This window comes from Ammospiza nelsoni, chromosome 9 (genome assembly GCF_027579445.1).
Source record: "Ammospiza nelsoni isolate bAmmNel1 chromosome 9, bAmmNel1.pri, whole genome shotgun sequence".
Lineage (NCBI taxonomy): Eukaryota > Metazoa > Chordata > Aves > Passeriformes > Passerellidae > Ammospiza > Ammospiza nelsoni.
Window position 1 is genome coordinate 20,408,446 of NC_080641.1, and position 27,540 is coordinate 20,435,985.

General features: G+C 37.5%; 1 protein-coding gene across 6 annotated transcripts in view; it reads left to right on the plus strand.

Annotated features, from left to right (window-relative positions):
* The window catches only part of ZNF644 (zinc finger protein 644), a 45,971-nt gene extending 24,030 nt beyond the window's left edge, over positions 1-21,941 (plus strand). For 2 of the 6 annotated variants that reach the window (XM_059477755.1, XM_059477753.1), the window contains exons 3-7: positions 4,579-4,684; positions 5,902-8,930; positions 9,101-9,706; positions 19,655-19,757; positions 20,251-21,941. In XM_059477755.1, the coding sequence (XP_059333738.1) occupies positions 5,933-8,930; positions 9,101-9,706; positions 19,655-19,757; positions 20,251-20,443 (3,900 nt within the window). In that variant the 5' untranslated portion in view covers positions 4,579-4,684; positions 5,902-5,932 and the 3' untranslated portion in view covers positions 20,444-21,941. Of the gene's footprint in view, positions 1-4,578; positions 4,685-5,901; positions 8,931-9,100; positions 9,707-12,164; positions 12,363-19,654; positions 19,758-20,250 lie in introns of those variants that run through there. The other 4 variants (XM_059477754.1, XM_059477752.1, XM_059477757.1 and 1 more) reach the window with 3 other exon arrangements.
* Positions 21,942-27,540: the final 5,599 nt, after the last annotated feature.

Consider the following 27,540-nt stretch of genomic DNA (forward strand, 5'->3'; position numbering starts at 1 on the left):
AAAGGTTATACTGTGGATGGCATAACTTTGTATTTATTTAGGTATACTACAAATGTTGTATTGGTAATATTTCGTACTGCTTTAAATTTTTTTTTGTATGGCAGTCTAGTTAGCTATGGGAGTTTTCCAGTGTTCATATTGTTATGTGAACAGCTGTGGATTTGAATTGTATTGAATAGAACTAGTTTTGAATGGAACTCTTCATGTTGTAGTTAGATTAATAACTGTGGACTGTGTGTAGAGTAGGTGGGGAGGGCAGTACTCATGGTGTTAGGCATATTAAACAAGCTGTCTCTTCACTGCAGAAGTTTGAAAAAATGCAGAAGTGTTCATTTGTAGATTTCAAAGCTAAGTAAGGTGATCTACAAATAATGTTTCAGCTATGCAGAAAGAAATGTGTTTTCAACAACTTAATTTGCAAACACAAATAGAAGCTGAGGGAAGGCAAGGTGAGTCACTGACTCACCTCTAGTTGTCAGGCTTTGTTTGTGGTTTTATTTCCATCTGGAGGGTGGAGTGCGATAGCTTTAAAAAAAAAAATAAACTGGAAAACAAGTAATAGGTATTCTTCTAATTATCTGAGTATCATGATTTTATTGATTTGGGCCATTAATATTGCTAGATAATACCCAAAGCTCCAGAGGCATAAACTGTGCATTACTGTATGGAGGAGGCAAAAATATTGTGCAGCTGAATTCTAAGGTTGTTCTTTTTTTCTCAAGATGTGGCTGGTTTGTACTGGTACAGTACCAGTTCCTCTATTACTCTGTACAAACCTTCGTTTTCCAGAGGTTCTTAAACCTTCCTCTTTTGGCAGAAGTTCTGTGTTTGATGTTTGCCATGAGTAAGGTTTTAAAGCATAGACTGATGGTGCAAAATGGAAGGAGATGCTTTTTTAGTCCTGTACCATGATGTACTTAACTCTCTCTGGTCTTCTGTTTGTTGCCTAAAAATCTGTGGCTTTGGTTGCATCACCTTTAATACAATCTGTCACTTGAGAAAGCTTTATTACAGGGACACTTGTGGAAAAATGGTAGGTTTTGTTAGTTTTCTCTATTTATGTAATGAAGTCTCAAAGAAAAATATAAATGGGAGCAGTGCAAACCTGAAGCACCTTTCCTCTGTCTTGAATATTTGAACAATCCCTTGAGTGTCCTGGATATTCACATATCTGCTTCAAGAACTTGACTTATGAGAAGTTATTTAGCACAGGACAAGTATGTTTTTGCCTTTGTTACAGCACTGCTGAAAGACACTGGTTTTCCTCAGTTTCTTTAATTAGGCTGATGAAATTCAAACCATTTAGGAGATGGCTTCTAAGTGTTTGTGCTGCTTAATAGTTGCTCTGTGCTTTTTACTCATTGGCTCACAGTTATGAATTTAGTGAGAAACTTGACATCAGAACACATAAAGGCACTAAATGCTTTTCACAAACTCAGCCAAATTCTTCTGTCTTAATTTTCGGCTCCAGTGTGCTTTCAAATTTATGGTAAATCCCTGTGAAATGACACTGGGCTTGCACTGAGGTGCAGGCTTTACTGAGCTAGCATTGCATGAAGGCAGTGCTCCTAGTTTGGTGTGTGACCCTACTGCATAGTAAAGGTTGTAGTTATGAAATAAGAACTTGGAAAGGTCGTAAACCTACTGGTAATAAATACAATTAATAATGTACATAGAACAGTGGATTTAAGTACATTCCTATCAAAAAGAATTATTAATGAACAGAAAGTGGACAGCATAGATCTGATGACAGGAAGGTTGCATCTAATCTGAATTACTGAGTGACCTAGGAAGCCTGCTTGGAGGGATTACCAAATAATTATGTTAATATGCAATTATCACCTCATTTCTTCTGTAGTAACCTCAAGATGTAGTGTAATAAGGGTGTTATAGCAAGTGCTGATAGTTTGCAAAAATACTGATGTTCAAGATTTTTTAAGACAATAAGATTAGCTTAAGGCATTTAAATTATGATCTGTCAGCTTGAAGATAGATCTGACCTTATACTTTTTTAATGCTCAGACTGTCTGGCCACAGGCAGTCATATCTGCAGAACACATTATGATTTTTAAAACTGATACTTTATGAATAAAAACAGTATTTAAAATTAGGTAGATTTCAAATCAGTTAATAGAGAGTGGAATGTGGCTTAGCTGAATAAATAATTGGTTTCTTTCTACTTTTGAATATGAAATAATTTCTGTATAGTAAATAGCATAGCATGTAAACCAAGAATAACACTGTTAAGTGCATTGCAGTTATTCTTAGGCTTAACTGAAATAATTGAATTGAACTGAATAATTGAATTTAAATAATTGAATTTGACCTAGGCTTTAGATAAAGTGTGTTTCAAAGGTAGGAGCTGGAATTGTGTATACTTGTGTAGGCTTTACCATACACTTTCCATCACTATTTTTACATGTATATATCTCCTAGGCATATTGCACTAGATTCTTAAATAAAAATTAGTTCAAACATCTAGTTGAGGTACTATAGTCCTGGTAGTGGATATGATAAGCAGTATTTCAAGAAATTGGAAGTTTGATCTCAATTTTTAGTTTTTCAAATACACCAAGTATTAAATGCTATATATTTTGACACAATTAATAATTTTGTATTCCTGATATGGTATAGAGAAGATAATTTTAAAACTCTGATGGAAGCATGCAAAGTATATTGCATAGCCTTGGTTACATCTTAGTTACAATGAATGATTTTTCTTTCTTTCCCAAGAGACAAGTTAGATGATAACATTTCCTCACAAAACATGGCATTGTGTCTTTAGTTATACATGTCATTGTTACTGCATAAATTCTGGCATGTGGAGTAGATAATGTAACTGAATTATTGCATCTTAGTTCAGTGTTATCACAAGACCAAATTATTATAATTTAAAAGTACATTTTCTGTTTTCTCTAATGCCACACTGTTAAAACTGTTAACTTTATTGTTGTTGTCCTGCACAAAAAATAGTGAATTGTACCAGCTTGATAGCTGAAAAAATAATAATACATGATGATAAGAATAAAAGTGATAATTAGCTGACAATTATTAAAATGTAGCAGTGATATTATTGATACAGTAAGCATTTCAGGGTTGATTCAAAGACTGAAATCTGTAGGGATACCTGTTTTACCACAGAAGACTTCTTATCATCGATAGTTCCCAATCTCCATAAATACACAGTATGGAGAGGAGTCTCTTACAAGATTGCGTTTGGTAATGCTTTAGATATCTCTGGTAACTCTGAGGAGAATTTCAGTTTAATGGTGACCACAGGGTGTCTTAGCCACTTTCTTAACTTCAGCTTTAATACTAATATTCATTAGCAGTATGATTTTGTATGTAGAACAACATAATTTTGTCTTCATCTTGTAAAGCTGTGAGCAGTTTTGAGGCGGCATTCTGATAATGAGGCTTGCAGGCTCCAAGCAGCACGGTGTTCTCAGTCTGCCTCCCCGCTGTTCGGGGGTACCAGTGAAGTTGCTTTAAATGGGAAGCGTCTGTTCTTCCTCTGAACCCCTCACACCACAACAGATGGGTGGAACTTGGAACATGGAAGGTTTTACCTCAGAGGTGGTAACAGTGAAGCCACTCATTAACGCTGAATTTACCACTTCGTTAGCAACGTTGCTTCCTGTTGAGCAAAGCTAATACAGGCTCTCAGGTTGACTGAGCAGGCTTTTGTCTGCTTCTGCAGCAATAAACCAAGGAAAATGCACATCTTCCAGGCAAAATTGTCTTACTCAATTTCTTACCAAGGTTTTGTGAACAGTTTTATACTTTGCTGCCTGATACTATATGAAGCCTACATTTCTGAGTTGAAAAATTGCTGGAGCTGTTGTGCATCATTGTAGGCTTCACTTCTTTTAATTGACTTTTGCATTACTGATTCTTAGCACATGTTTGCACTGCCCATTTCTAACTTATGGAGGTGATATAAAGGTTCCTGCTGGGTGGTGCATTATCACCATTTTAGGGTGATAGCTTTGGATGTGATCTTATTGGAAGTCGTTATTATAGTGAAAAATGACCCATCTCAAAACAGCAAAGCAAAGAAAAAAAATCTAAGAAGATTTTTTGGCAAGATGAGGAACTGGGTGTCCAGTAGAACATTTGCACAAAGGTATGTTATAGACAATAGTACAATAAAATATTTCACACACTTCAAACATTTATTATGCCTCTGATGTGAGCATTGCTGCATTTCTAAATTGGCTAAATTTAGAAATTTAGAAATTTCTAAATTCAGTGGTGGAGTAACAAGGGAAATACTTTTGTAATTACTTAATTTTTCATTGTATTTGTGCTCCAAATAGAATTACTTTTATCTGCAAAAGTAAGTTACCTTACATTAAGGTTTGTTTTTTACAAACTCAGAAGAGGTTAAGTAATTGTTTTGTCCTTTTGCTGATTTGAAACAAAACAAGTGCAATAAAAGAGAATTTCTGTGATGTTGTACTTAGCTTTGAATTGTGTGGATAGCTGTCATTCTGTTGGGTTTAAAATACTGGACATATTTTAAAATGTTATGTTTGGAGATGAAAATTGTTTAACTAAGTTGTTTTCTCTCCTTAGGAAAAAAGGATGTCCAAAGTGGTCTTCCTGGATTTCGATAAAGGACCATTGCAGGAAGCCATGGATATTAGTTGTGAGTTATAACATCTTAATTCAAAGAATCTAGGTAATAACGCCTTTTAACTGAGTTCCATTCAAAATGTTAATTAGTAACTGAAACTATGTGATTGCAGGAATCAAATCTCACAAAAGATCAAAGTGAGTAATACTCTCTAAGGGTAAAATATGTGATTTCTGTAAAATGTAGATGTCCTGACTCCCAGGTGTTTTAATGCCTTATGCTCACTGTGTTCTGAGGACCTGTATAAAAAGTGAATGCCAGGGTAGACTAAAGTTTACATTTCTGTTGGTCACAAATTGATTTTCATGTGTAGGCAGCTCCTTTGTGCTCACTAAGCATTGAATAGATGATTAGATGTATGAGTAAGAGTCACTTGTAGAAAGACAAGGCCACCCATGGGGAATTAATATGCAGTAGTTCTCTGTACTGGAAGATACTGTTAGTGTCATGCTCTGGATTCAACACAGTGACTTCATCTGGTAGGTAGATCCTAATGAAATGTTTTGTTCTTACAGTATTTTTCCCCCACCTTTGATAGGATGTTGTTTAATTTGCTTATCATTTAAAATAGCCTTATAAGCAAATGGGATTTATTTGTTTTAAAGCAATGAGGGTTCTTTTGTAAGAAGGGAAATGGAAGACATCTAGTTTCCTCAGTGACTTTGATCCTTTGCTGTGTCTCTGTCACTAATCAGATACTCAAAATCAGCTTCATTGTGGTTTTCCCTTCTGCAGGCTTCCATGCAGCATCAGGTCAGTTGTATGGAAGTACTTCAAAAAAAGTGTAACCTTGAGAAAAGTAAAGACTCTTATAGTTTCCTAAAGAAAGTATGTTAAAAAAAAACAACAGAATTCCTAGTAGATGTCTGGGTAGCCTTTACTGCTTACTTTTACTTCTGGAGAAGAACTGAAGATAATCTATATTTATGTACATATAGAATGCATTTGCTTTTGTTTTGGCAATCTGATTTTCTCCATCTTGCTTGTGTGTAGGTCTCAGGTTTCTTTGAACTGGGATATTTGTCAGTGACTAGTTTGCTGTATGGTTATTAATATTGCATAGCAAAAAATAGTGGGTTTTTTTCTTTCTTCATTGGTTCACTATAAATATTCTGGATATCCTAAATGAAAAGTAGATTTTTGACAAGTTCAAAACATCTTTTTAGAATACAGTGTGAAGAGTGATCCTGAAGAAGAGTTCTAAATTAAAGTTGTCATTATTTATTTCTGCAATTGCCTGATTTTTTCTTGTTTGTTTTTAGTGTAAATGTACTTAATGGATAGACCAGCAATATGGATGATTTAGAGACAAATACCGAAGTCACTGGTGCTAAAGAAGAAGAAATCCTATGTGATGATAATTTTGTATCTGAGGAAGAAGGTGGCATTCCCAAACCAGAAGAGAGTGACACATCATTTCAGAGCAATACATTGACTCTGACTGAGGAGCTATCAAGGGACAGATCTGAAAAAGCCTTAAGTGGAGGCCAGGCTTCTCTGTTTATACACACTGGTGCTCCTACTGTTTCTAGTGAAAACTTTATGTTATCTAGAGGAACTGCTGTTAATGGACCAGTTTCACACTCCACCTCAACAAAGACTTCCAATATGAATAAGGGCAGCGTTTCATTAACCACTGGACAGCCTGGAGGTCATCTTGCAGATTCCTGCTCAACTTTGACAGTGGTTCATGATCTGCAGCTGCCTGCAAAGAGTACAACACAGAAATCCAACCAGCACCAGGTTTTATTTTTGTTACCTGATGTAGCACATGCTAAGAACCTGACTCATTCCATTAAAAATCTACCTACCTCTGCTTCAATTGGTTGTGATTCACAGAAAACAGTAGGAAATAGTGTAGATAGCACTTTAGTAGACCAAGTAGAAGTTTGTGAGGATGATAAAAATTTACTATTAAAAGATGATTGTGTCGATACATTAACAAGCATTTCCTCAGGTACAGGTGGCTTTGGATCGGGATGTGATCCCAGCTGGGATCCACAGAAAGAGTTTATACAGTTTCTTATGACTAATGAAGAAACAACAGAGAAGTCTCCCGTTCACTGTAAGGTAGGGCTAGAAAAGAAGCGAAAAAGGAAAATGGATGTTAGTAAAATAACACGCTATACTGAAGACTGTTTTGATGATACCAGTTGTATTCCTAGTAAATCAAAACTGTTAAATGTTGAATTCTTAGAGCAGAATGAGGAGCTACAAATAGTAGAACCACAGAAATACTCATTGAGTAAAGTAAAGCCCGAATCTACAGATGAAGAGCTGGAAACTGTTGATGGTATCCAGCAGCTCATTTATAGTCCCACTAGTAACTGTGCAGAAGATACTTCTCCTGTTCACACTAGCACTTTTCTATCCAATACTTTGAAAAACAAATGTGAAGAGAATGATTCTGAACCACCATCTACTTTCAGTACTGATGAACCATCGTTTTATCCCTGTACAAAGTGCAATGTGAATTTTAGAGAGAAGAAACATCTGCATAGGCATATGATGTACCATTTAGATGGGAACAGTCATTTTCGGCATCTCAATGTCCCCAGGCCCTATGCGTGTAGGGAATGCGGAAGGACATTCCGAGATCGTAATTCCCTTCTTAAACACATGATAATTCACCAGGAAAGAAGGCAGAAACTGATGGAAGAAATCCGTGAGCTGAAAGAACTTCAGGATGAGGGTAGGAGTGCACGGTTACAATGCCCACAGTGTGTATTTGGTACCAATTGTCCCAAAACGTTTGTGCAGCATGCAAAGACCCATGAAAAAGATAAAAGATATTACTGTTGTGAGGAATGCAATTTCATGGCTGTGACAGAAAATGAACTGGAATGCCATCGAGGGATCGCTCATGGAGCAGTAGTCAAGTGTTCAATTATTGGTAGTGACTTGTCCCAGAGAAAAACTCAGAAAAAGGCATCCTTGAAAGATCCTTATTTAGGATCCTCAAGAAAGTCATCGACCTATATGTGTAAGCTATGTCCATTTGCTACTTCAGCTAGAAGCATTTTAAAAAAACACATGGCATATTTGCATTCAGGATCATGCCTTGATCCCTTTGGTAGCCATCTTAGACTAGAGAAAAGAAAAGGCAGTATAATAGAAGAATCTTTAGATTTTCGTGGCAGGACAAAACAGTTGATCAAACATTCTTCTACTTTTCCAAAGAACTCTGCTTTAAAACAGGATGCAAAAAGATCATTTGGCTCTACTTCACAATCCAGTAACTTCGCAAAACTTCACAAGAGACCCTACAGGATACAGAAGGCTCGGAAAAGCGTTTCACAGTCATCTGTAAGTGTGTGCAATCTAAATTCTACAAACAAGAACTTTTTTATTAGAAATAGCATTGACCAAAAACATAAATGTTTTCATCAAGCAGCAAAGCAGAAAGCTAGTGCCAAAAAAAGTAATTATTTATATAGACACAAATATGAAAACTACAGGATTATTAAAAAATCTAGTGACTCTTACCCTTTGCATTTAAAAAAGGAAGAGTCCAAATCTGTCAGTGCTTTACATTTATTTTCTTCATCAAGTAATAATTGTTTTGTCATGGATTCAAATAGCCTTGATTGCAAAAGGGCAGAAGGCTGTAAAGATCATAGGCATGTAGCTGTAAAAAGAGTGGTTAAAGAATCCAAGAGGGAAGGCTCTGTTACAGGAGATGATTTGGATTGCTATCCAGATTTTCTGCATAAAATGACTGTTGTTGTTTTACAGAAACTAAACTCTGCTGAAAAAAAAGACAGCTATGAAACGGAGGATGAAAGTTCATGGGATAATGTTGAACTATGTGATTACACTACACAATCTGTGGAGGATGAATCTTACAGTGATATTAATCAGGAGCATGTAAACCTATTCCCCATATTCAAAGGTAAAATGGAAGATAATGAAGCTGGTGATAGATCTTCACTTGGTTATGAGCAGAATGATGGCTTTTATTTTGAGTATTACGAAGATGCTGAGGGTAGTAACTTCTTGCATGATTTGCATGATCCTCAGAATTTAGAAAATGTAGGATCAGCATTGCCAAAGCATAATTCAGTTTTCCACTGGACTGATTTGTCGCTGGAAAAGAAATCGTGCCCATACTGTCCAGCAACCTTTGAAACAGGTGTTGGCTTGTCCAATCATGTCAGAGGACATCTTCACAGAGCTGGACTAAGCTATGAAGCCCGTCATGTTGTTTCACCAGAACAGATAGCAACAAGCGACAAAATGCAGCATTTTAAAAGAGCTGGAACAGGGACTCCAGTTAAACGTGTTAGAAAAGGTAAGATTTGGTTTTTTATGTGGGTACGAAGTTGGGTGGACAAAGGGATTTATTGAGCACTGAACAAGGCTCGCTTTAGCTTCTTGTCAAGCCTCTCTTCTTGTGATTTGCAGTTGTCATGTTTAACTGTATATAATTGTCGAAAAACATTGTAATTATTTTCTTTGTAGCGATTGAGAAATCTGAAACTTCCTCTGAGCATACATGTCAGCTGTGTGGTGGCTGGTTCGATACTAAAATTGGATTGTCTAATCATGTGCGAGGACACCTGAAGAGGCTTGGCAAAACCAAGTGGGATGCACACAAGTCTCCCATCTGTGTTCTGAATGAGATGATGCAAAATGAAGAGAAGTATGAAAAAATCCTAAAGGCTTTGAACAGTCGCCGTATTATTCCCAGACCATTTGTTGCTCAGAAATTTGCATCAAATGATGACTTTTTATCTCAGAATGTTATACCTCTTGAAGCATACCATAATGGCTTAAAGACTGAAGATATATCTGTGTCTGCATCGGAGGAAGAAGGGCTGAGTTTCCTAAATGAATGTGATGAAACAAAAGCAGTACTGCATGATGAAAAAAGAAATCAGTCACTTACACTGATAGAACTCCTGAAAAACAAGAGGTTAGGAGAAGAAAGAAATCCTGATATTTCCCCTCAAAAGATTCATAATCAAACTGCAAGAAAGAGGTTTGTTCAGAAATGTGTTCTTCCATTAAATGAAGACAGTCCATTGATGTATCAGCCACAAAAAATGGACTTGACTATGCAGTCAGGTAAGAAGGTGTTTCTTGACAACATTTCCAAAAAAGTCATATGATTCATAGAAAATGTACAATTGCAGAGTATTTTATTTGGGATTCTGTTCATTTAATTCTTGTTTCATTTCCAGAGGACACTTGGCTGTGAGAGGTAGCACAGCAAATTTTTCTGACTTGTTTTTCCTAAAGTGAAAAAACCCATCAGCAGTACTGAAGGGTTTTTGTATGGAATATAGTTCCTGTTCTGCATCTGCCTGGGCATGCAAATTGAAAGTGGACACAAAGTGAGCCTCAGTAAAGGAAGAAGACACATCCTGCAGTAAACAAGTTGAAGTGTCTATGCATATTTGGTAGACTAACAGTTCTGAAATGTTTGGGCTTGCAACCCTGTTTTTGGGTGGTAAAACAGCTGGTTTAGGAATACTGCGTTTAAGTCTTCAAGGTTTGTGCAAGGCAGCATTTGCTCAAACTGACAGAACTGTTGATACCATTATAAATGCATAATACTGCAGATTGGTAAATCACTGTCAACTAATTTTGATGGTTTTAGGCAAAGATACTCTTATAACATTGATTCTTGTTTGTTGCAAATTGTGGCTGCTGTGAGAAACTCATGCTTGCTTAGGGCCTGTCCATCCTGAGTGACAACCTATGCTGGGTCAAGCTTTGCTGGTATGCAGTTGTAGCCAGCAGGTTTCCAATGCACGGCCTCTGACCAATAAGGACCTAGATTGTCCCTCCACTGAGAACTGTGCTAATGAAACAATTCTACAATCAACTTCCTAGCTACTCTGTATACTAATAGAACAGGCTTTTAGGGTGATGTTTTTAACTTATTTGTCACATGAGAATTATTTCTAGTCTTGGGGAACTCTTACAACATCCCTTTTAATGTGTATGTAGAGCTTGCATTTACCGGTTTCTTGGTTGGACACAACCAATGCTGCAGGGTTCTCAAGATCTTATTTTTACACCCCTGACTTTTTTTTGTGCTGTTTCTTTTCTTGTTATTAACCAGGTTAGTAAAACTGGCAGTGCCTAGTACTTTTTCACCTGTATTCTTTTCTTTTCTTTAAACAAAAAATCCCAACAATCTGATGTGCTCAGAAGTTCTTTTAGGGGCTATAAAAGTGTGTGGCAATAAATTTCTTAAGAAGAGTGGCTTTCTAAAATGACATAGTAGAAGTGGAAAAGAATTACATTTTATGTCTTCTGTATGTCTGTGGTTGTCCCTTAAGACAGGAGATTGCTTAATAAAGGAAGTGTATCTTTCACAGGTTTAATGATTTGAAAAATAATGCTCAAGAATAGTTTGCCAAACCTGACACTGTGTTTTGCTTTCTGTGTAATATTTACTGCTCAATACTAGGTAGAACCTGTTTGGCTATGATGAACAACCAAGTAAAAATAAACACATGCTCGCATAGTACTAACAGTTCTGAATGGGGCCCGATAGTTTTCTGTGGCTGAGGTAACAGAATTTGATAACTAACGCACTGTGCCAGTTGAGTTAATAAGAAAATATTTAACATCAAGTTGAAAATCTTCTTTTTTTCCTAAAAAAGGCAAATATTCCTAATTCTGGTTTTAGTTTTATAAAAGCTTTTACCAACAGGTGTTCTTCTTCTGTAACTTGCCTGAAAAAACAGCATGTCTTCTGTGGGCTGCTGGAGAATAGCATTCTTTCTTTCCTGCAGAGACTTTTCAGCTGAGTAGTTTTAGCTTTTTCATTTATTCTTCTAATAATTTATTAGTAGAGAACCTGGAATATTAGTTCACCAAAACAATGTATCTTTTGTAAAATGCAGGGAGAAATATGGTGAAGTTGAGCAGGAGATAAGTTATAATGGTTTCTTTGTCTGTAAGTGAGGAATTCAGTATTGTTTCATTGTTTTCGTGTGATAAATAGCATGTTGCTTTGTTGATACTTATTTAGCACAAAGATTTTGGCAAAAAAACCATTCAGGTAATTTAGTTTCATTATCAATTGTGCATCTAAAGTAATGAATAGAAAATGCACTGAACAAATGTTTTGCCTAACAGCTGTTCACTGGTGTGTTTTACCACCTTTTTCTCTGAGCCTTCAACAGCAGCCTAATTTTAGCATTGAGTGCTTTAGTCTTATGGGTAAAACACTTTTAATTACCACTTTGTCAACTTGACTTTTCAAATTCTCTTTATTGGAAATTCTGAAAGGTCTGAAATTTCTCAACAGAATTGTGCTATTCAAATTGCAGGACTGTATTTTGGAATTAGAGCTTCATTATGTGGAGATCTGTAGGAGCTTGGTAGTAGGTATTAAATGCAGAGTAGCCTACTGGGCTCAAGTTGCCTCCTTTCTGTTCTTTTTCAAATAACATGGTTTGGCTTAAAGCTGTAGGTGGAAAACTAATAATGGTTAACTTGGATCCTTCTAATATACTAAACAATTGCGTCAATGCAGTGAATATATTTTAAACCATCTTTATTGCAGAAAACTTTTTACAACGCTTTGAGAATTTCATTTTTTGAAGAGAGAACTGGATTATAGTTTTCTTTTGAATGATAGGTATGCCTGTGAAGCTTAGAACGTGTGTGCATTGCAATACGACGTTTACAAGTGCTGTTAGCCTGTCCAACCACTTACGCGCTTATGCACGAAAGAAGAGTGCTGGACTTTTGACTGGGACAGGTATGTTTTGTTACAGATGTAAAAGCAAGTCTGTCTATGATACATTTTCTTCATCAGACTGGACAAAAGCATATGTTAATTCAAAATAATTTTGAAGCCTCTGCCGGTAAACAATTTATTTGCCATAAAACTTCAGCAACTTGTAAGAAAACGTATGTTGCTGTTGTCCACTCTCATGTCTGATTTTCATTCTTAGTCTTTGATTTTGGATCCAACATTTAAGGTATGTAAGCAAAACTAAGAGATGGTTGCTTAAATTCATTCTCTGATGATATCGCAACTTCCAAACCAGATAGTTGGCCTTCAAATGAAGTGTTTCAAAGTATCTCAGAAATGAGAGCGGTGGGGAGGAAAAAGGCAACGATACAACAAGTAGTTTTTACTGTCTAGTACATACAGTTACAAAGAATACTTCAGTAAAATAGGAAAAGCAAGTCATTTTACACTCTGTATATTTCTAACAACATATCATATGCAGTTGGTTTCATATCTTGTTTGGCTCACAATCCAAAAACCACCTGCTCTGCCATTGAGTGAGGGTAGTACAGTAGCACTTGGCACTGCTATTAATGTTCTTTATTAAAACACAGTTCATTTTGAAATTCTTCTAATATGCCATATTTTGATTTGTTTTCAGAGACCTGCAGCTTGCTTGGCTGTAGGCAGTTTCTGAGTTTACTTGGATTATTGCTGAGATTAGTGGGACTTCACATGGTCAACAGCAAATTGAGGAGCAGAGATGCAATATAATGAGGAAAATTTGAAGATATGAAGCCTGAAATATTCTGTAATTAAGAAGGGCAACCATCAGTTTTCTGTGTCAACAAACACAGACTTTTACATAATGCTCTTGGAAAATGTGTAATCCTTTTTTGATCTGCAAATGTAATTCATTATGCTAAGAATGACAAACTGAGTAGCAGGCTTTCTCTGTAGAAGGCTAAAAGTAATATTTTTGTAACGCGGGCCTGTGGCTGCCAGGTCTTCTGTTGCTTTACGTTAGTGCCATAACAAAGCAGATTTGGAAGGAAGTCAGCAGATGCAGTAATACCTAACATGTAGAAGAATATACCTTTAGTCAGTGATTCTGAAAATTTTCATATTTATTCAGTAGAAAGCTGATAGCAGTGAACTTAATTTACCACTGCTGTGATTTTATATTAGTCCTGTGGTAAGTTCGTTTTCTTATAGACTTCCTGAGGAAGTATTTTTCAATAGCTATATATTTAAATTGCACATTAATAACAGTAAATCAGTGAAGGAGACACTGTCGAATAGGATAGTACAGAGATTGAATCCTAGACAAGCACTTTGTACCTAGCTTCCCTTTTACTAAGTGGGAAAAGTGAAGGAAGCTGGTTTAGGTACTTTTGGGGATTTTTGTTTGTTTTCTCTAAGAAAAGTATTTTGCTAGTGAAGTAGTTGCATAGTCATGAGAACAGATGCCACTTTTCTTACAAGAATGGAAAGAAAACTCATGAGTCTTCTATCATTGGACCTAGAAGTTTGTTTTGAATTAGGTTGGAAACAAAATGGGGTTAGAAACAAGGTTTAAATAAAAGGTTAGAAATAAAAGTTTGGGGGGAAAAATGTTTTGCTCTCAGAAGCTGGAGCTAAGCCAGATAAATAACTTATACCGTGGATAAAGGCCTGTCGCTGGAACCATTGACTTAAGGAGTCCGTGTTGAGTTCTAGCTGTAACATCAGGCAACCAATGTGTATCTGCAGCAACATAGTCATTACTCTGCTGCAACTCTGTGAAGGTTGTAGGCTTTGCTCAGTGACTTCTCACTCAAGCAAGCTTAATGCAAGGCTTGTAGACCAAAAAATATGCTTTAAACAGTTGTTCTGTTTGATATTCCACTTTATAATACAAGTTTTGTGAAGAGAATTATTTTAATGCAAGATTTCATTAGTACACACTAGTTTTAAAGCACACACAAGTACACTCTTGTTATGAGTGTTACTCTTGAGTAGATCTCAGATTTTCTTATTAAAAGATGGTTGTCGTTGAGAGCAATTTTGAGATGTCTTCAGTTGGGCCTCAGCTACAGCTAAACCTTCAATGGTCTTCCACCATTGTATGGAGACATTGAGAACATGTTTATACATGTTGCTTCTCATTAAGCCTTTCTTACATCTTCTAAAGCAAACATAACTACCAAAAATTAATCACATCAGTTGAATAATTATCTCTGTTTCTTGCTGTAATAAAATAATGTCTAAACATGAGCATTTGATTATCTGGCAATTGATATGGGACCTGTCTAGGCACTACTATTTATTAGGAGAAATAACATGAGAAATACAAGATCCCTGCATGCCACCAAAGTGAGGCCTTTCCCAGCATTACATTAGCTTATGTACTAGTCTCAGATTGTCCATTTGTCTGCACGTATTTTTGATATTGACTGTTACCATATTGCTCTTCCAGCAGGTGTCCTGCTTCTTCAGTCAGCAATGTCATTATATTTAGTTAAATCTTAGCCTATTTTTCTTTTCAAATGCAACTCGACAGTTTTAGCAGTGTAGTAGACATAGTTAAGCATAATGGTAGCTTTGGATAATGGACTGAAGAAAAACATGCTAGAACTGAAAGTTCCTAGGCTGTTGGCTGTTTGAGGTTAATCTTTATTAAACTTTTTTTGTGCCTATACCAATGCATTAGATCCACTGTAGAGCAAATACCTGTGTCTTCAGATGTCTGGCTGGAATTTTTTTTGTTGTTGTTATTCAGTCCAATTTTTAACAGTGTAATTGCTCATTTTGAATAGATGTTAAATTTCCTTTTATACCTATTTTGATGTATAGCAACACATTGATGTTTCTCAGAGCAGGTGATCAACTTGCTTCTTTCTTCTGAGTATTCTCAGAGCATTGAACAAACCTACACAAAATCTTCAAAATGCATCTCACTCTTCTTCGTATAGTTGTATATTCAGCTTCCTTTTTTTCTCTCTGGGCTTCTCTTGCTCCCTCCTGCCCTGGCTCTCCCCAAGTCTCTTGATTCTTTTCTTGCACCCTGGCTTTTTACATCTTCTCTTTGTTGACCCTTTTCACATACTCAGTCTTTTCTTACTTGTTTTCATCTTCTGGAAATCACCACTTTCTTCTTTGGTCTCTGCTTCTATAGGTGGAGACTGCTTTGTCAGAAGCTTGGGAGGGAACAGTAAAGTACAGAGCAAGGAGTCTGGCCTTCAAGCCAACAGTGTGACTGAGGTAGTGGTTCATGAGGGCTGCTACGTGTTCAAATAATTTCAAATGTTGTTTTGTCAAACTTGTAGCTTTGGGACGTTTGTGGTGGAAGCATATCAAGTATGCAGGAATCTGAGATCCACTGGCTTTGTGTGTCATTGTTCTGTGCTGTTATAGTCATAACAAATCAACTGGCATGATGAGCTCATTTTCAGCATCTTACAAAATCCTACAGTGAGCAAATGATAGGAGGGGTTTATTTAATGTACTTCACTGTGCAGTAGTGATGAGGATAGATAGCAAGTGATTGAATTTGAAAAGTTAGTGACTAAATGTACAAGAAAGATAGTTTGTTATTTTTTACTTGGCAGTGTTTTCAAATATTTAATTAGTTCCATTTCTGTGTCAAATTATTCAACTTGTTTTAGCTTATGTACACTTTGACAAAAGTAATGAAGTCCGAATAAAAGACCCAGCTTCAGTTTTCCTGAAATAAGAAGCATTTCCTGTTAAGGACATCAGGAAGCAGAGCATTTTAATTTGGAACTGCAGACCAAATGTCATGGCATGAAAGGGCATCTAATTGTGACCTGTCTAGTTCACTTAGGCATGCTCATTGGAACTTCCCATCTGCTTGTAGTCTTTCTTGATAAGTCATCACAGAGGTTTTTGTATGAGTGCTTTTACTAGCATATATTTTTCAAAGCAGTGTGCTCTGAAATTGTACGTAAGTATCTCAAGTAGAATGCTCCAAAGTTTGATAGTCTTTTGTTTTAAATGGGTAATTTCTCCACCATGTTGTATCAGCAGTTTGAGGATGTTGTGTGACTAGTTGTTTACAAGAAGCTTTTCAGTTATCAACTAGGAAACACCAGGTGGCCAAACTTGAAAGAAAGAGTTCTTCCAAAAAGAAGTAGGCCTTTGTGGAGAGTGAGGAATGATAGTTTGGAAGCTGTTATAACTACAGAGTAGCTGTTAATGATCAGTAGTTCCTACCTCTCTATAGCAATTTGCTGCAATTTCCATGCAGCTTACTAGATCTAATTTATCCTTGGTCTCTTCCCAGACACGATAAAGGACTTTCTGAGGAGGTCATGTTTTGTTACAGTAAAGGCATAGAAAAAGCAGGAACTGAGTTTTGGTCGGAACATGGCTACTTTATGGGGAGGCAATGGCTGAGGCAATTGTGTGATTTAGTTGATGTTTGCAACTTCTTGTAAGCATTGTATCAACAGAGTACTCAAGTCTGTGCATGTGACTGTATTTAAACTTGTTGTTCTCTGGATAGACAAAATGAAATTAATGTGATGGTTACTGGTACACATGCCTCATAACTGCTGTTTCAATTGTAGTTTTCAATGAGCTTTACTCAGATATTCCTCCTTCTTCACTCACTTTCCATCTTCACTGGAGTAACTTCAAAACATACTGGTGCTGCTTTGAGCTCCCTAAAATGTAAAAGAATATGTTCACTATCTCAGAAGATGAAGGGAAAAAAAATGACCCTTGCAGAACCCAGGATTTGTGTTCTTAGTGTTTTCTGTCTTTTATAACAGCTTCTTCCTTGGGCAAATCTACTTTCAAATTTAGCTAAGTTGCTGTGAGAATTCATAGCGTAATCTGAGTCCTTTCTCGTGGTCTTTTACTGTGGTATTTTCTTCTCTTTGTTTTATAATTTCTTTATATGGAGTCTCCATCATAAATGGCTGAAGGAACATGCCCTTTCTTTTGTTTTCCTTATTTTCTCACTGTTCATAGAAAAGGTGCCTTTCAAGGAAGTAGAAACTGCCTCTCCTGGTTCATTATGGCAATTTCTGTCAGTGTTGCTGTTGTTTGATTGCACAGTAGCTCAGAGGGGTTTTTTTCTTAGAAGATTATACACACACACACACACACAAACCCATCAGGCGTCAGCAATCTGTTGCAGAAGACCAACGCAGGTCTTGTAGGAAAGAGAAAGCTCTCTGAAATGCTCCAGATGCATGTGAGTAGAATCAAATTTCTTGATGAGAATGAATGTCTTTGCCAACCTCAAGGAAATCAGCAAGTTCTTGTTCCGAGTGCAGGTTGGCCTCTCTAGGAGGAGTCTGTTGTCACTATTGCTTCTTTTTTTTCCACTCATATAAACTGACATCAGCTAACTTGTCATCAGGTGCAGCTCATGGACACGTTTGCGTTCAGGTAATACCAGCTTCTGTTTCCCTTCTCCCCATGATGTTCCAGAAGATGGCAAAGGCAAAGCTTTTGCTGCAGTAACTGCTGCAGACGAGTTGTGCCTCATACAAACAGTTCTCTTCAAAACATCGGTGTCTGGGTTCCAGTGTTTTATCTGCTTACATTGCTGATGGTGTTACTGAAGTTGTGGTATGTAAAACTACCACTTATATATGTGGTAGTTCCTACCTGATATGATAGTTAGCTTTTTTCTTCCTAATTAAATGAAGAATATGTTTCTTGTGAGAGAATGAAGTATTAAGAATCCCTTGATGCTTTTCCAGAAGCATCTTGGCCATTTCTCTCTCTCTCTCTCCCCCCTGCCACCTTGGGTTACTGCCTTTTTATGCAGACTGGTTTTGTTGTTGCTGTCAGAAAAAAAATGCTCTTAAGCCTCATTTTCCTAATGTTGATCTGAAGAAGTCTCTCTAGGTTGGTGTCTGCTTTCCACTTATTGTATTGGTTCTCTGATACCTTCGAACCTTAGATATTCATTCTGAATTTTAGATAGGTAATAATCCTTAAGTCGGGGATAGAAATGGAAAACATCTAGTATGTCTACCAAGTTGAAAGTTGGGCTACAAGGTAAAAGCTTGAGAGGTGCTCATTTGGAGGGCATGAGAAAAATTAAGGATACAATCAAGACTGTGTGTTCTTTAAATCAACATGTTTGTTTTAAATGTCTCACCAGACAATGTCTTATGCTTCAGAATGCTAAGAGGTTAATTCTTCTGTTTCATATTCTAGGAGTCAAAACTTTAGCCAAGTGTAACAAATTTTTTCCCCATTTTACTGTTAAGATGCTTCAGTAGCATAACATTATGCCTTCTTGGTATCAAGAATACCACCTGGTACTGTCTTTCTGGTTTCTGTGGAGTTTTTGTTGAAGTGGTGTAACTGGTTGTTTGCAAAAGTTTTTGTGTTGGAGTTACATTGTTGGTGTCTTGTGTTTTGGAATAGAGTGTAGCTAGATACACTTCTCAGTTCAAGCAGTCACAAACTTCTTGGGCTTTATCAGCTGTTTGCATCATAACAATATTAATTCAGTTTAATCCACTCATCCTTCACTTCGGCTGCTTCTTAGAATCTCCAGGTTTTGTTTCAGATTCCCATTACATTTGTTTATGGGAGATACAGACCTCAGAGCTATCTGAACTCATTTGCTATGTTTCCTGTTCACACACGTTACTTTCATACACAGTTTCAAATGCTTAGACTGAATTTAAAAAGTGGCCTTGCCATCCCAGTTGATTGTCCTAATACCAGCTCCCACTACCAAGGACTAATACATAGTTTTTGTATGCTTCATTAGAATTCAGACAGGAGTGAAAGGGAAGCTTCCTTTGAAACTCTTAGAACAAAAGGACAAATTTTTGCTTTGTGTTGAAAACAAATGGCAGGTGTTTTATTCAAACTAGAAATTCCTGATTGTACTAGCTGGAAGCTACAACTTCATAAAGTTGTAACTTGGTTGAACATGAGTGGTCTTACGATGGGACTTGAACTACAAAACAAGTTCTGAGATTTTGACAGTGTTTTATGCATGAAAGGGGATTTCCAATGGTGCTTTGCTTCTGTATAATTCTGCAATAGGTTTGTAGGTGCTTGCTGATACTAAAACAACAGTTTAATGCTGAATGTCAATTATCTAGTCTTTAAAAGAGCAAGCACAATGCTAACCTAAAAAAAAATAGCTTCATGTTCTGCCAGTATATTTCTTTAAATATGCTGTAACTGTTTTGGATTTATGTTATAATTAACTACAGAAAAACAAGGAGGTAGATGTCTTTTCATTATTGCCATAGGGAATACTTACTGAATATCTCTGTTTGACTAACACTCATTGAAGTATTACTTTCACATATGAAAATTTCTCTTCTTAGCTTTAGACTGTAAACAAAAGAAGTCAAGGTCAAGATCCGGAAGCAAGAAGAAAATGCTGCCGTTACCTCATAGTGCTGATGAAGTTTACATACTCAGATGCAGGTACATAGTGTTGCTTTAACTGGAAGAATACATTCTTAAGAGCTTACTAATGTTAGTCATAAAGAGTTTCATTATTGTATCCATAAATGTTTGTGATTAAATTGAATAATGACAGGGGAAAGGAATTGCCTGTTCTCATTAATTTGAACGAGAGGATTTGATTCAGTCACACCTGGGTGTTAGATTGCCAGTAGTTTCTCTAGCTAAAATCTTGCTGGTTGTGTCTGAGTAATATTCTGTCCTTCAAAAGAAACCTTATATAAGAAAAACAGATTATTATTACTGGTATTGAGTGTGAGAATGTGAGTTGTATAAAGCTGCAGGATTTTGTGCTCACAGTTACTACTAATGAACTCAATCACTAAGTTTTTCAGCTAAAACATGTACAAACAAACTTCAAGAAAATTAAGACTTTTCCTCTTATTGTCTTTGTTTTATAATTTTTCAGTAGAGATAGATGTATCTTGATGGATTAATTTTAATATTTGCATAGGTTTTGTGGTCTGGTCTTTCGAGGACCTTTGTCTGTTCAAGAAGACTGGATAAAGCACTTGCAGCGACACATTGTCAACGCAAATCTTCCACGGACTGGAGCTGGCATGGTTGAGGTCACATCACTACTTAAAAAGCCTGCTTCAATTACTGAAACTTCATTTTCTTTACTGATGGCAGAAGCAGCATCATAGAACACAGAAACATTTTAAATTTTAATTGGATGTAAATTTGAAATACTTCATTTTTTAAAATAAATGGCTACACTAAATTATCTTTATAAATCCTAAAGAGAGAAAATAGAGGGAGTGGATTACAGTAACATCAAAATAAATTGAATACTTAACAGTTACAATAAGTAGTCTTTATATTTTATATAGGGTGGAAGATGTGTTTTTAAGGTTTATTATGTTTTTGTCAGTTACTGTGTTCACTATCAATACAAGACCATTATATGTATGGCAGCCATTTTTAAATTGTTGCACATGGGTACTTAAAGGACAGATTTTAATAAAACAAAGAAACCACGTTCTCTTCAGTGTTACCCAAATCAAGGTTCTGTTTATTCCAAAAAGAATTACATAGTAAAATAAGATACTATTATATTTTGTTTGTATGTATGTAGTGTTTTGTATAATACCAAGAACTGCTAATACAATTTACTCAACTTAGGGCATTAAATACCATGTACTTCATAGTTCAAGAGACTGTTTCGTTCAAATAGGGCAATTAGTACTATTCTATCTAGGTGTGTAAGTGTTTTTTTTAAATCACATGAGGCTTTTTGTACTAAAAAGTGGAGGGAAACTTGTTTAAACAAATTTCTAAGAGAAATATGTACATAATACTGGAAATTTGTGGTAAGGAAATATTCTTTACTTCAGTTGCATTTCTCACTGACAGTAAAGTGGTGCATCCATGCTACCTCCTACTTGTCAACAAAGATGGTATTTACCCTTATGTTTTTGTATCATAGTAGATTCAATCCAACTTTCTTTATTACAAAGCATCTTTTTGTTAACAAGTTTGTTACTTTTATGACAATTTACTTAAAGTCTGACTTGCTTACAGAAGTTTGCCTCTACTATTTTATTTAACACTGTAGAAATGTACTAATAAGCATTGCTCACTACACGGTTAGAGTAGGCTTTTCATTTATAATTCTGTTTAAAAGATTGATCATTTTAGAGAATTCAAACACAGATTGAAATGTTTCCACATATGAAGAGAATGTTTACAACTTAAATTTTAGAGCTTGTTTTGGATGTGATTATATGTATGAAAACTGTAACACTATGCTCATGCTAAGGACCTACTTACAGAATTATTAAAATAAATGTGCTGTGAGGATGGAAATATGGTGCAGGTGTCTTGGTCATGATGAATTGTGTTTGTTCATTTAAACTGTCTTCAGAACATGATTTTTGTTTAAATCAAATTAGATTCCTCTACAAATCAATTTTGTATGCAAGTAACATTTCATTTTACTCATATAGGGTAACAGATACTGTAGTTAAGCCAAGGATATGCATTGATATTTTCTTTATATGTAAATAAAGTTAAAAGCAGTTAAAGCAAGAGGAGTATTTTGGTAGAGTATATACATACCTCACTGCCAGTGAAATTGCTTTCCTATGGTATATCTCCTTACCAGAAAAATCTCTAAATAAAAAGGTTTAAAGAAAATATAAATGTCTATAATGTGAAGCATTTATTTGCATTGTGTGAATTAAGTTTGTGGAATTGGTTTGTCTTGCTTGAGATTAGAATCTTCTCATGATCTTAAGTAAAAGTACATTTACTTGCAATAAACTGAATTGTTCACAGATGCATTACATTTGATTGGTGGAAAGTATGAATAAATGTCTGTCTTCCTGGATGCACAGAGTTCAGAGTTAACACATGAGGCTTGTTAATGTTCTGATAGAATAGATGGGCTAAAAATGCACAGCTGTGCAAGACAGAGGCCTCAGACAAGGCCATCCTAGCTCTGTCAAGGCTGTCATTAAATTAGTGGTGTCAGGCGTTTAACTGTACAAATTGCTACGGTTAAGTTTAGCTTTCTTGTTGAAATTTATTCTCTTGTAAGTGGAAAAATCTACATCATTACATTTAAAGGCTGGAGAAATAAATACTTTAGAGATTTTAGAAAAGATAACTGGGATGTTGAAGTGTACTGCAAACAAATAGTGTATGCAGACTAACAAATTGCTGAATTTGTGGATACTTGTGGAGCTTTTTTATACGATGTGAAAACTGAAGATTTAAAGCAGTGTGTTGAAACAGAATAGAGGGAAGTGATCACATCACCTTGAATGTTTATAATGCTTTAATAGAGTGCTTGTTTACCCTTCTCACCAAAAAAGGTGCTTGTGAGAGCACCATATTTTATGGCTGTTTAGCAAATGAAAAAATCAATTAAGTGCAAATGATATTTATCTAGTGTTGTTAAGAATGCTTGTAAGGTGAAGCCATACCGTGCAGAATTTTGCATTAGCAAAAGACTCTTACTAGATTCATAAAAATAATTTTTAAAACCCTAGTTAATTCTATTTAATTAATTAAGCCCCAGTTGTGAGCTATTTTATGTAATACTAAAATAAAAATGCAAGGTTGTGTCTGAAGAGCAGTGAGCTCTAGGCTGATCAGTTTCTAAAATGAGATTCTATTGATGATGAACAGTTTTTAGTGACAGGCTGTGTGCCCTGCTGGCATCAGATCCTTGTGGTATAGTTCAAAAAATAAGTAGGAGTTCTAGAACTCTTCTGATTATTAAATCAATTGTTTATGTGGTTGATAACAGGCTGAATAATCTTTTTTTAAAAATAGAGTACTATTAGCTGTTCTTAGCCTCTAGTCCTCAAGTGGGGCTATTTGTTTTCCTGGTTTCTGTTGTGTGGAAATACAGATATTTTTTATCATTATCTACAAGGAACTATAAATCCCCCTCTCTGGAGTTACCAAAATTCTAAATAATGTAGTAGAAGAGGGTAAATTAAATGGGTCACTTTGTGATGCCAGTCTGATGTTGTGTGGCTTGAGGGGCTCTGGCAGTCTGTGCTAATGGGCTGGACTTGCAGAGTTGCTCATCTAAACACCAGTGTTAGTCTGTTCAGGTTGGGGTAAAGGCTGCAGTGGCACAGTGATTTCTGTTGGGTTGATTTTGGTTCTTTATCACAGTCCTACTCATTTCTGAAGTTATCCTAGTATCTGGTAAAGGTCTCTAGTAGTAGCCTCAGGAAAATTGTAGACCACCCCCATACACTTTTCATAAGATGATGGCCTATATTCCCTAGTCCCAGTGATATTTCCAAATCAATCCTCTTCAAAAAGTAAAACTCTGTTTGCATTCCTTGAAAAGATATTTCTGCAGAACCTTGGGTAGGTGATGCAAGCGCCCATGGTAGCTGCTGCCCAGGGGTGGTGTGTTCAGGCACGGAGCATGGGGGCAAGCAGACAGCACATGCTGGGCATTTACTGCGGTTTGCCCGGTCCTGTCCGTGTGTCCTGGGGGAGCTGTGTGAGGGGGGCCGAGGGGATCCAGCTCTGCCTGCAGATCCAGCTTCTTCCTCAGGGCCCGCCCTCTGCAGGCGGCAGTGCCAGAGGGGAGCTGCGGGCCCTCCCGCCCACAGGGGAGGGGCTGACCGGGGCACGACTGAGCAGGGACGGGACTGACCTGCAGAAGGGCTGACCAAAGGGAGGGACTGACATGAAGAAGGACTGACCAAAGGGAGGGACTGACATGCAGAAGGGCTGACCAAAGGGAGGGACTGACATGAAGAAGGACTGACCGAGGGGAGGGACTGACATGCAGAAGGGCTGACCAAAGGGAGGGACTGACATGCAGAAGGGCTGACCAAAGGGAGGGACTGACATGCAGAAGGACTGACCAAAGGGAGGGACTGACATGCAGAAGGGCTGACCAAAGGGAGGGACTGACATGAAGAAGGACTGACCAAAGGGAGGGACTGACATGAAGAAGGACTGACCGAGGGGAGGGACTGACATGCAGAAGGGCTGACCAAAGGGAGGGACTGACATGAAGAGGGACTGACCGAGGGGAGGGACTGACATGAAGAAGGACTGACCGAGGGGAGGGACTGACCGGGGCAGGACTGACCGTAGGGGCCGTAGCTGCCGGGAAGCGGGGAGCGAGTGAGTCCCGGGCTGCGTGCCTGCGCTCGTTCCTGCTGTCCCAGCCATGCTCAGGGAAATCAGCAAGCTGTTTGAGGTAAGTGATCACAGGAGAAACGTGAGTTATCAGTTGGGGCTCAGAGAAGAGCATCCAGAGTTTCTAAAGGTCAGTGTCACAGGGCTGAGATGGGAAGATGCAATGTTATTTTGACTGTGATGCTTTTCCTGGGCTAGTCACGGTTCTAGGTTTCTTGTAGTGCTTTAAAGAGGGGTTATGCATTAAATCTATCTGATTCTGAAAACCTGCAGAAGATAAATTGGGCTGAACAAATGTAGAAATATTAGCAGTGAATAACAAGGACTTGCTTTTAACTAAATGGTTATGGGCTGTGAACAAACCCTGTTTAGTTCAGCACTATGGTTAACAAAATTTTTCACTTTTTATAACAGTAGTTAGTGGCCTGGATATTTAAACACCAGTCTCATATTTTAAAAATTGATTTATATAGTTTTGAGTTTGTTTAAAGAAAACCCCAAACTTTTTAGGGTGGTACTTACTTTTAAAAGCTGACTGCATTATGATTTGATATTTCAATCCACCATGCTTTGTAGGTGCTGTTGCCTGATTCATGGGTAGCAATTGTGATGTAATGGAAACATTTGGCCATAGTGCCAGGTTTGTAATCTCTTGCAATAAAATGTTCCTTTCTAACACTGCAGGCTTCTTGGTGTTCTTCCCATTGCTCGGAGGTGAGCTGCACTGCACGTGTCACTTCACTGGGGAGTTCCCCCCAGCCAGAGCAGAGGGCAGATCTGCTGGCTGTAGCCACCTGAAAATTCAGAGAGGTGAAGCAAGGGTGTATTTACATGCCAGTGGTGGAGACTAAGGATGACAATCGGTGCCAGGAATGCCACCAGAGCCAGGGACCCAAATCTGAAGCTGAATCCCAAGTGGCAGTGGCTCTCATCTGTGCCCATGTGCCCGCTTTTCAGTCTGTACAGTCTGGTCTCACTGCTGCTTTCTCCACAGTTAAGAGCAGGTTTTCCTTGCAGCTTTGGCTGCCACGTGTGCCTGGACAGAGCACACTGAATAACCCAGTCTGCCTGGTGCTCTGCAAGTCCTGGGCTCCTCCTGCAGCATGAGAGGATCCATTGACGTGCCACAGCCATTCACACACACTGTAAGAGAAAAATGCAGAGCTTGATCAAACACAGCATAAGAGACTGTTGAGGGATGTGTTTGCTTTAAATAAGGGCTGGAGTGGGGATCCCTTCCATGTTTTGCTAAGGCTGAACTCTGGCACTGTTCATTTTCATTTCTAGTTGCACTATAGGCTAATAAACTTGTATTTTTAAAAAGCAATTAAGAAGTCTCTTAACTTTAGTGCCCTATCCCCTTATTAAGATTTGAGCACAAGTCAGCCAACAGCCTTTTTATAAAACTGCTTGGTAATACTAATTCCTCTACATCAAGTAGAGGAACCTTGTGGCCCGGTAGCTGGTGTGTGGCTGCAGTGCTTACCCCTCAGGGAAGTGGTCCTGGCTGCCTTGGCTCCTGGGCTCCAGAATGGCAGTGGAGGGATCTGGGCAGTGTGTCACTGACTGTGGGTGGTTTGCACACATTTCCTGAAGACCTGAAGACTGACATGGAGTTATTTTGGCTAAAAACAAAAAAATGGAATAAAGGCATTCCTGTGGGAATGTTCTTCTCTAAGTAAATGCAAACTTTTTTATAAAAGCCCTAAAAGAGCTTTCTCATGCAGGCTCCCGTGCTCTTTTCACTGCAATTAAAACCCAAGCAAATGGCATTCTCACTAACTGTGAGCCCAGAGGTTCCAAAATTCCAACTCTTACTGTACAGTTAGGGAACAAAGGAGCCTTGGAGCCTTTTCAGACCTTCCAAGGTGCTTGTACTCCTTATGTTGTATAAATCACAACACTTCTGGGCTTTCTGTACTATATTTTCACTCAAAACTACATTTTCAACTCATAAGGTCTGAGGTTTGTCTACCAAGTGATGATAACCCTTCTGCTTTTGTATTAGAGACCTGCAACATGAAACATGCTTACATGATACTCATGGTAAGTGTTCCTAAATATTATCTACCTCTTTTTAAAAATCTGTTTATTGGAAACTGAAAACTTCACATGTAGACCTTTGATTATGTATCTGAGTCAGCAGCAGCATGTTTATCTCTGTGAAACTCAGCCAAATCCATCCTCACTGCTGTAGCAACAAATGCTGAAGCTCTGAATCCCATTGTGCTCTTTAAAACAGCTTTGGAAATTAGTAGACTGATAAAGGGAAAACACACACCATTAGTCTGTGTTTTAACCAAATAAGGAATTGTGTGTCACCCAGGTACAAGTCTTGCTGACAAGAAGTAATTCTTTCATCTGTCTTTTCCCTGAAAAAACTTAATTGTGTGAAAGTGGGAAAAAGAAAACAGCCTTATTTGGATAAAAAAGCAGGAGAAAAAAATCTTTTAAAAACAAACAAAAACCCCATAGGCTGAAAGAGAAACTGCAAAGAAGAGAAGACAGTATGAGCCTGGGGTTGGCACCTGTTTTGAAATCTAGCTGATGGCTGCCTTTGCTGTGCCTCCAAAGCTTCAGGGGTGCACTTGGGCTCCTGGCACAGAGGAGGCTAGGGCAAATATCCTTAGAGGAACAGCCATGGAAGGAGTTGTCACCCAAAACTGTTAAAGAGATAGGCAGTGACAGGTAAGAGGCTTTAAATCCAATTTCTTGTGTTGGAAGTCAACTGTATCCATTCCCTTTGCCATCTGGAGTACATTTACTGAAGCTTTGTAATGCTGCATATAAATCCATAGACACTTAGTCCAGTCATAAAATAACATTAAATGCTCTTCCCATGTATAGCCTCAGTTACAAATTTGCTACTGAAATCTGATTTTTCAGGTTCTGTTCATGACACATTGCCATTCATTGCCTCCAAAAATTTTCTCCGGTCCTATTTGGCATCCATAATTTTGCAGCATTCTCTTCTCACTGAAATAACCTCCACTGCTAAACCCAGTGTTCTCTGACTGCAGCTGACCATGAGTGCTAATAAATGAGTGAAGACCCTGACCCAGAATGTGAGTGTTCCTGCAGGATCCCAAACTCATTTCTTTGCCCTCAGGCCCAGGTTCCC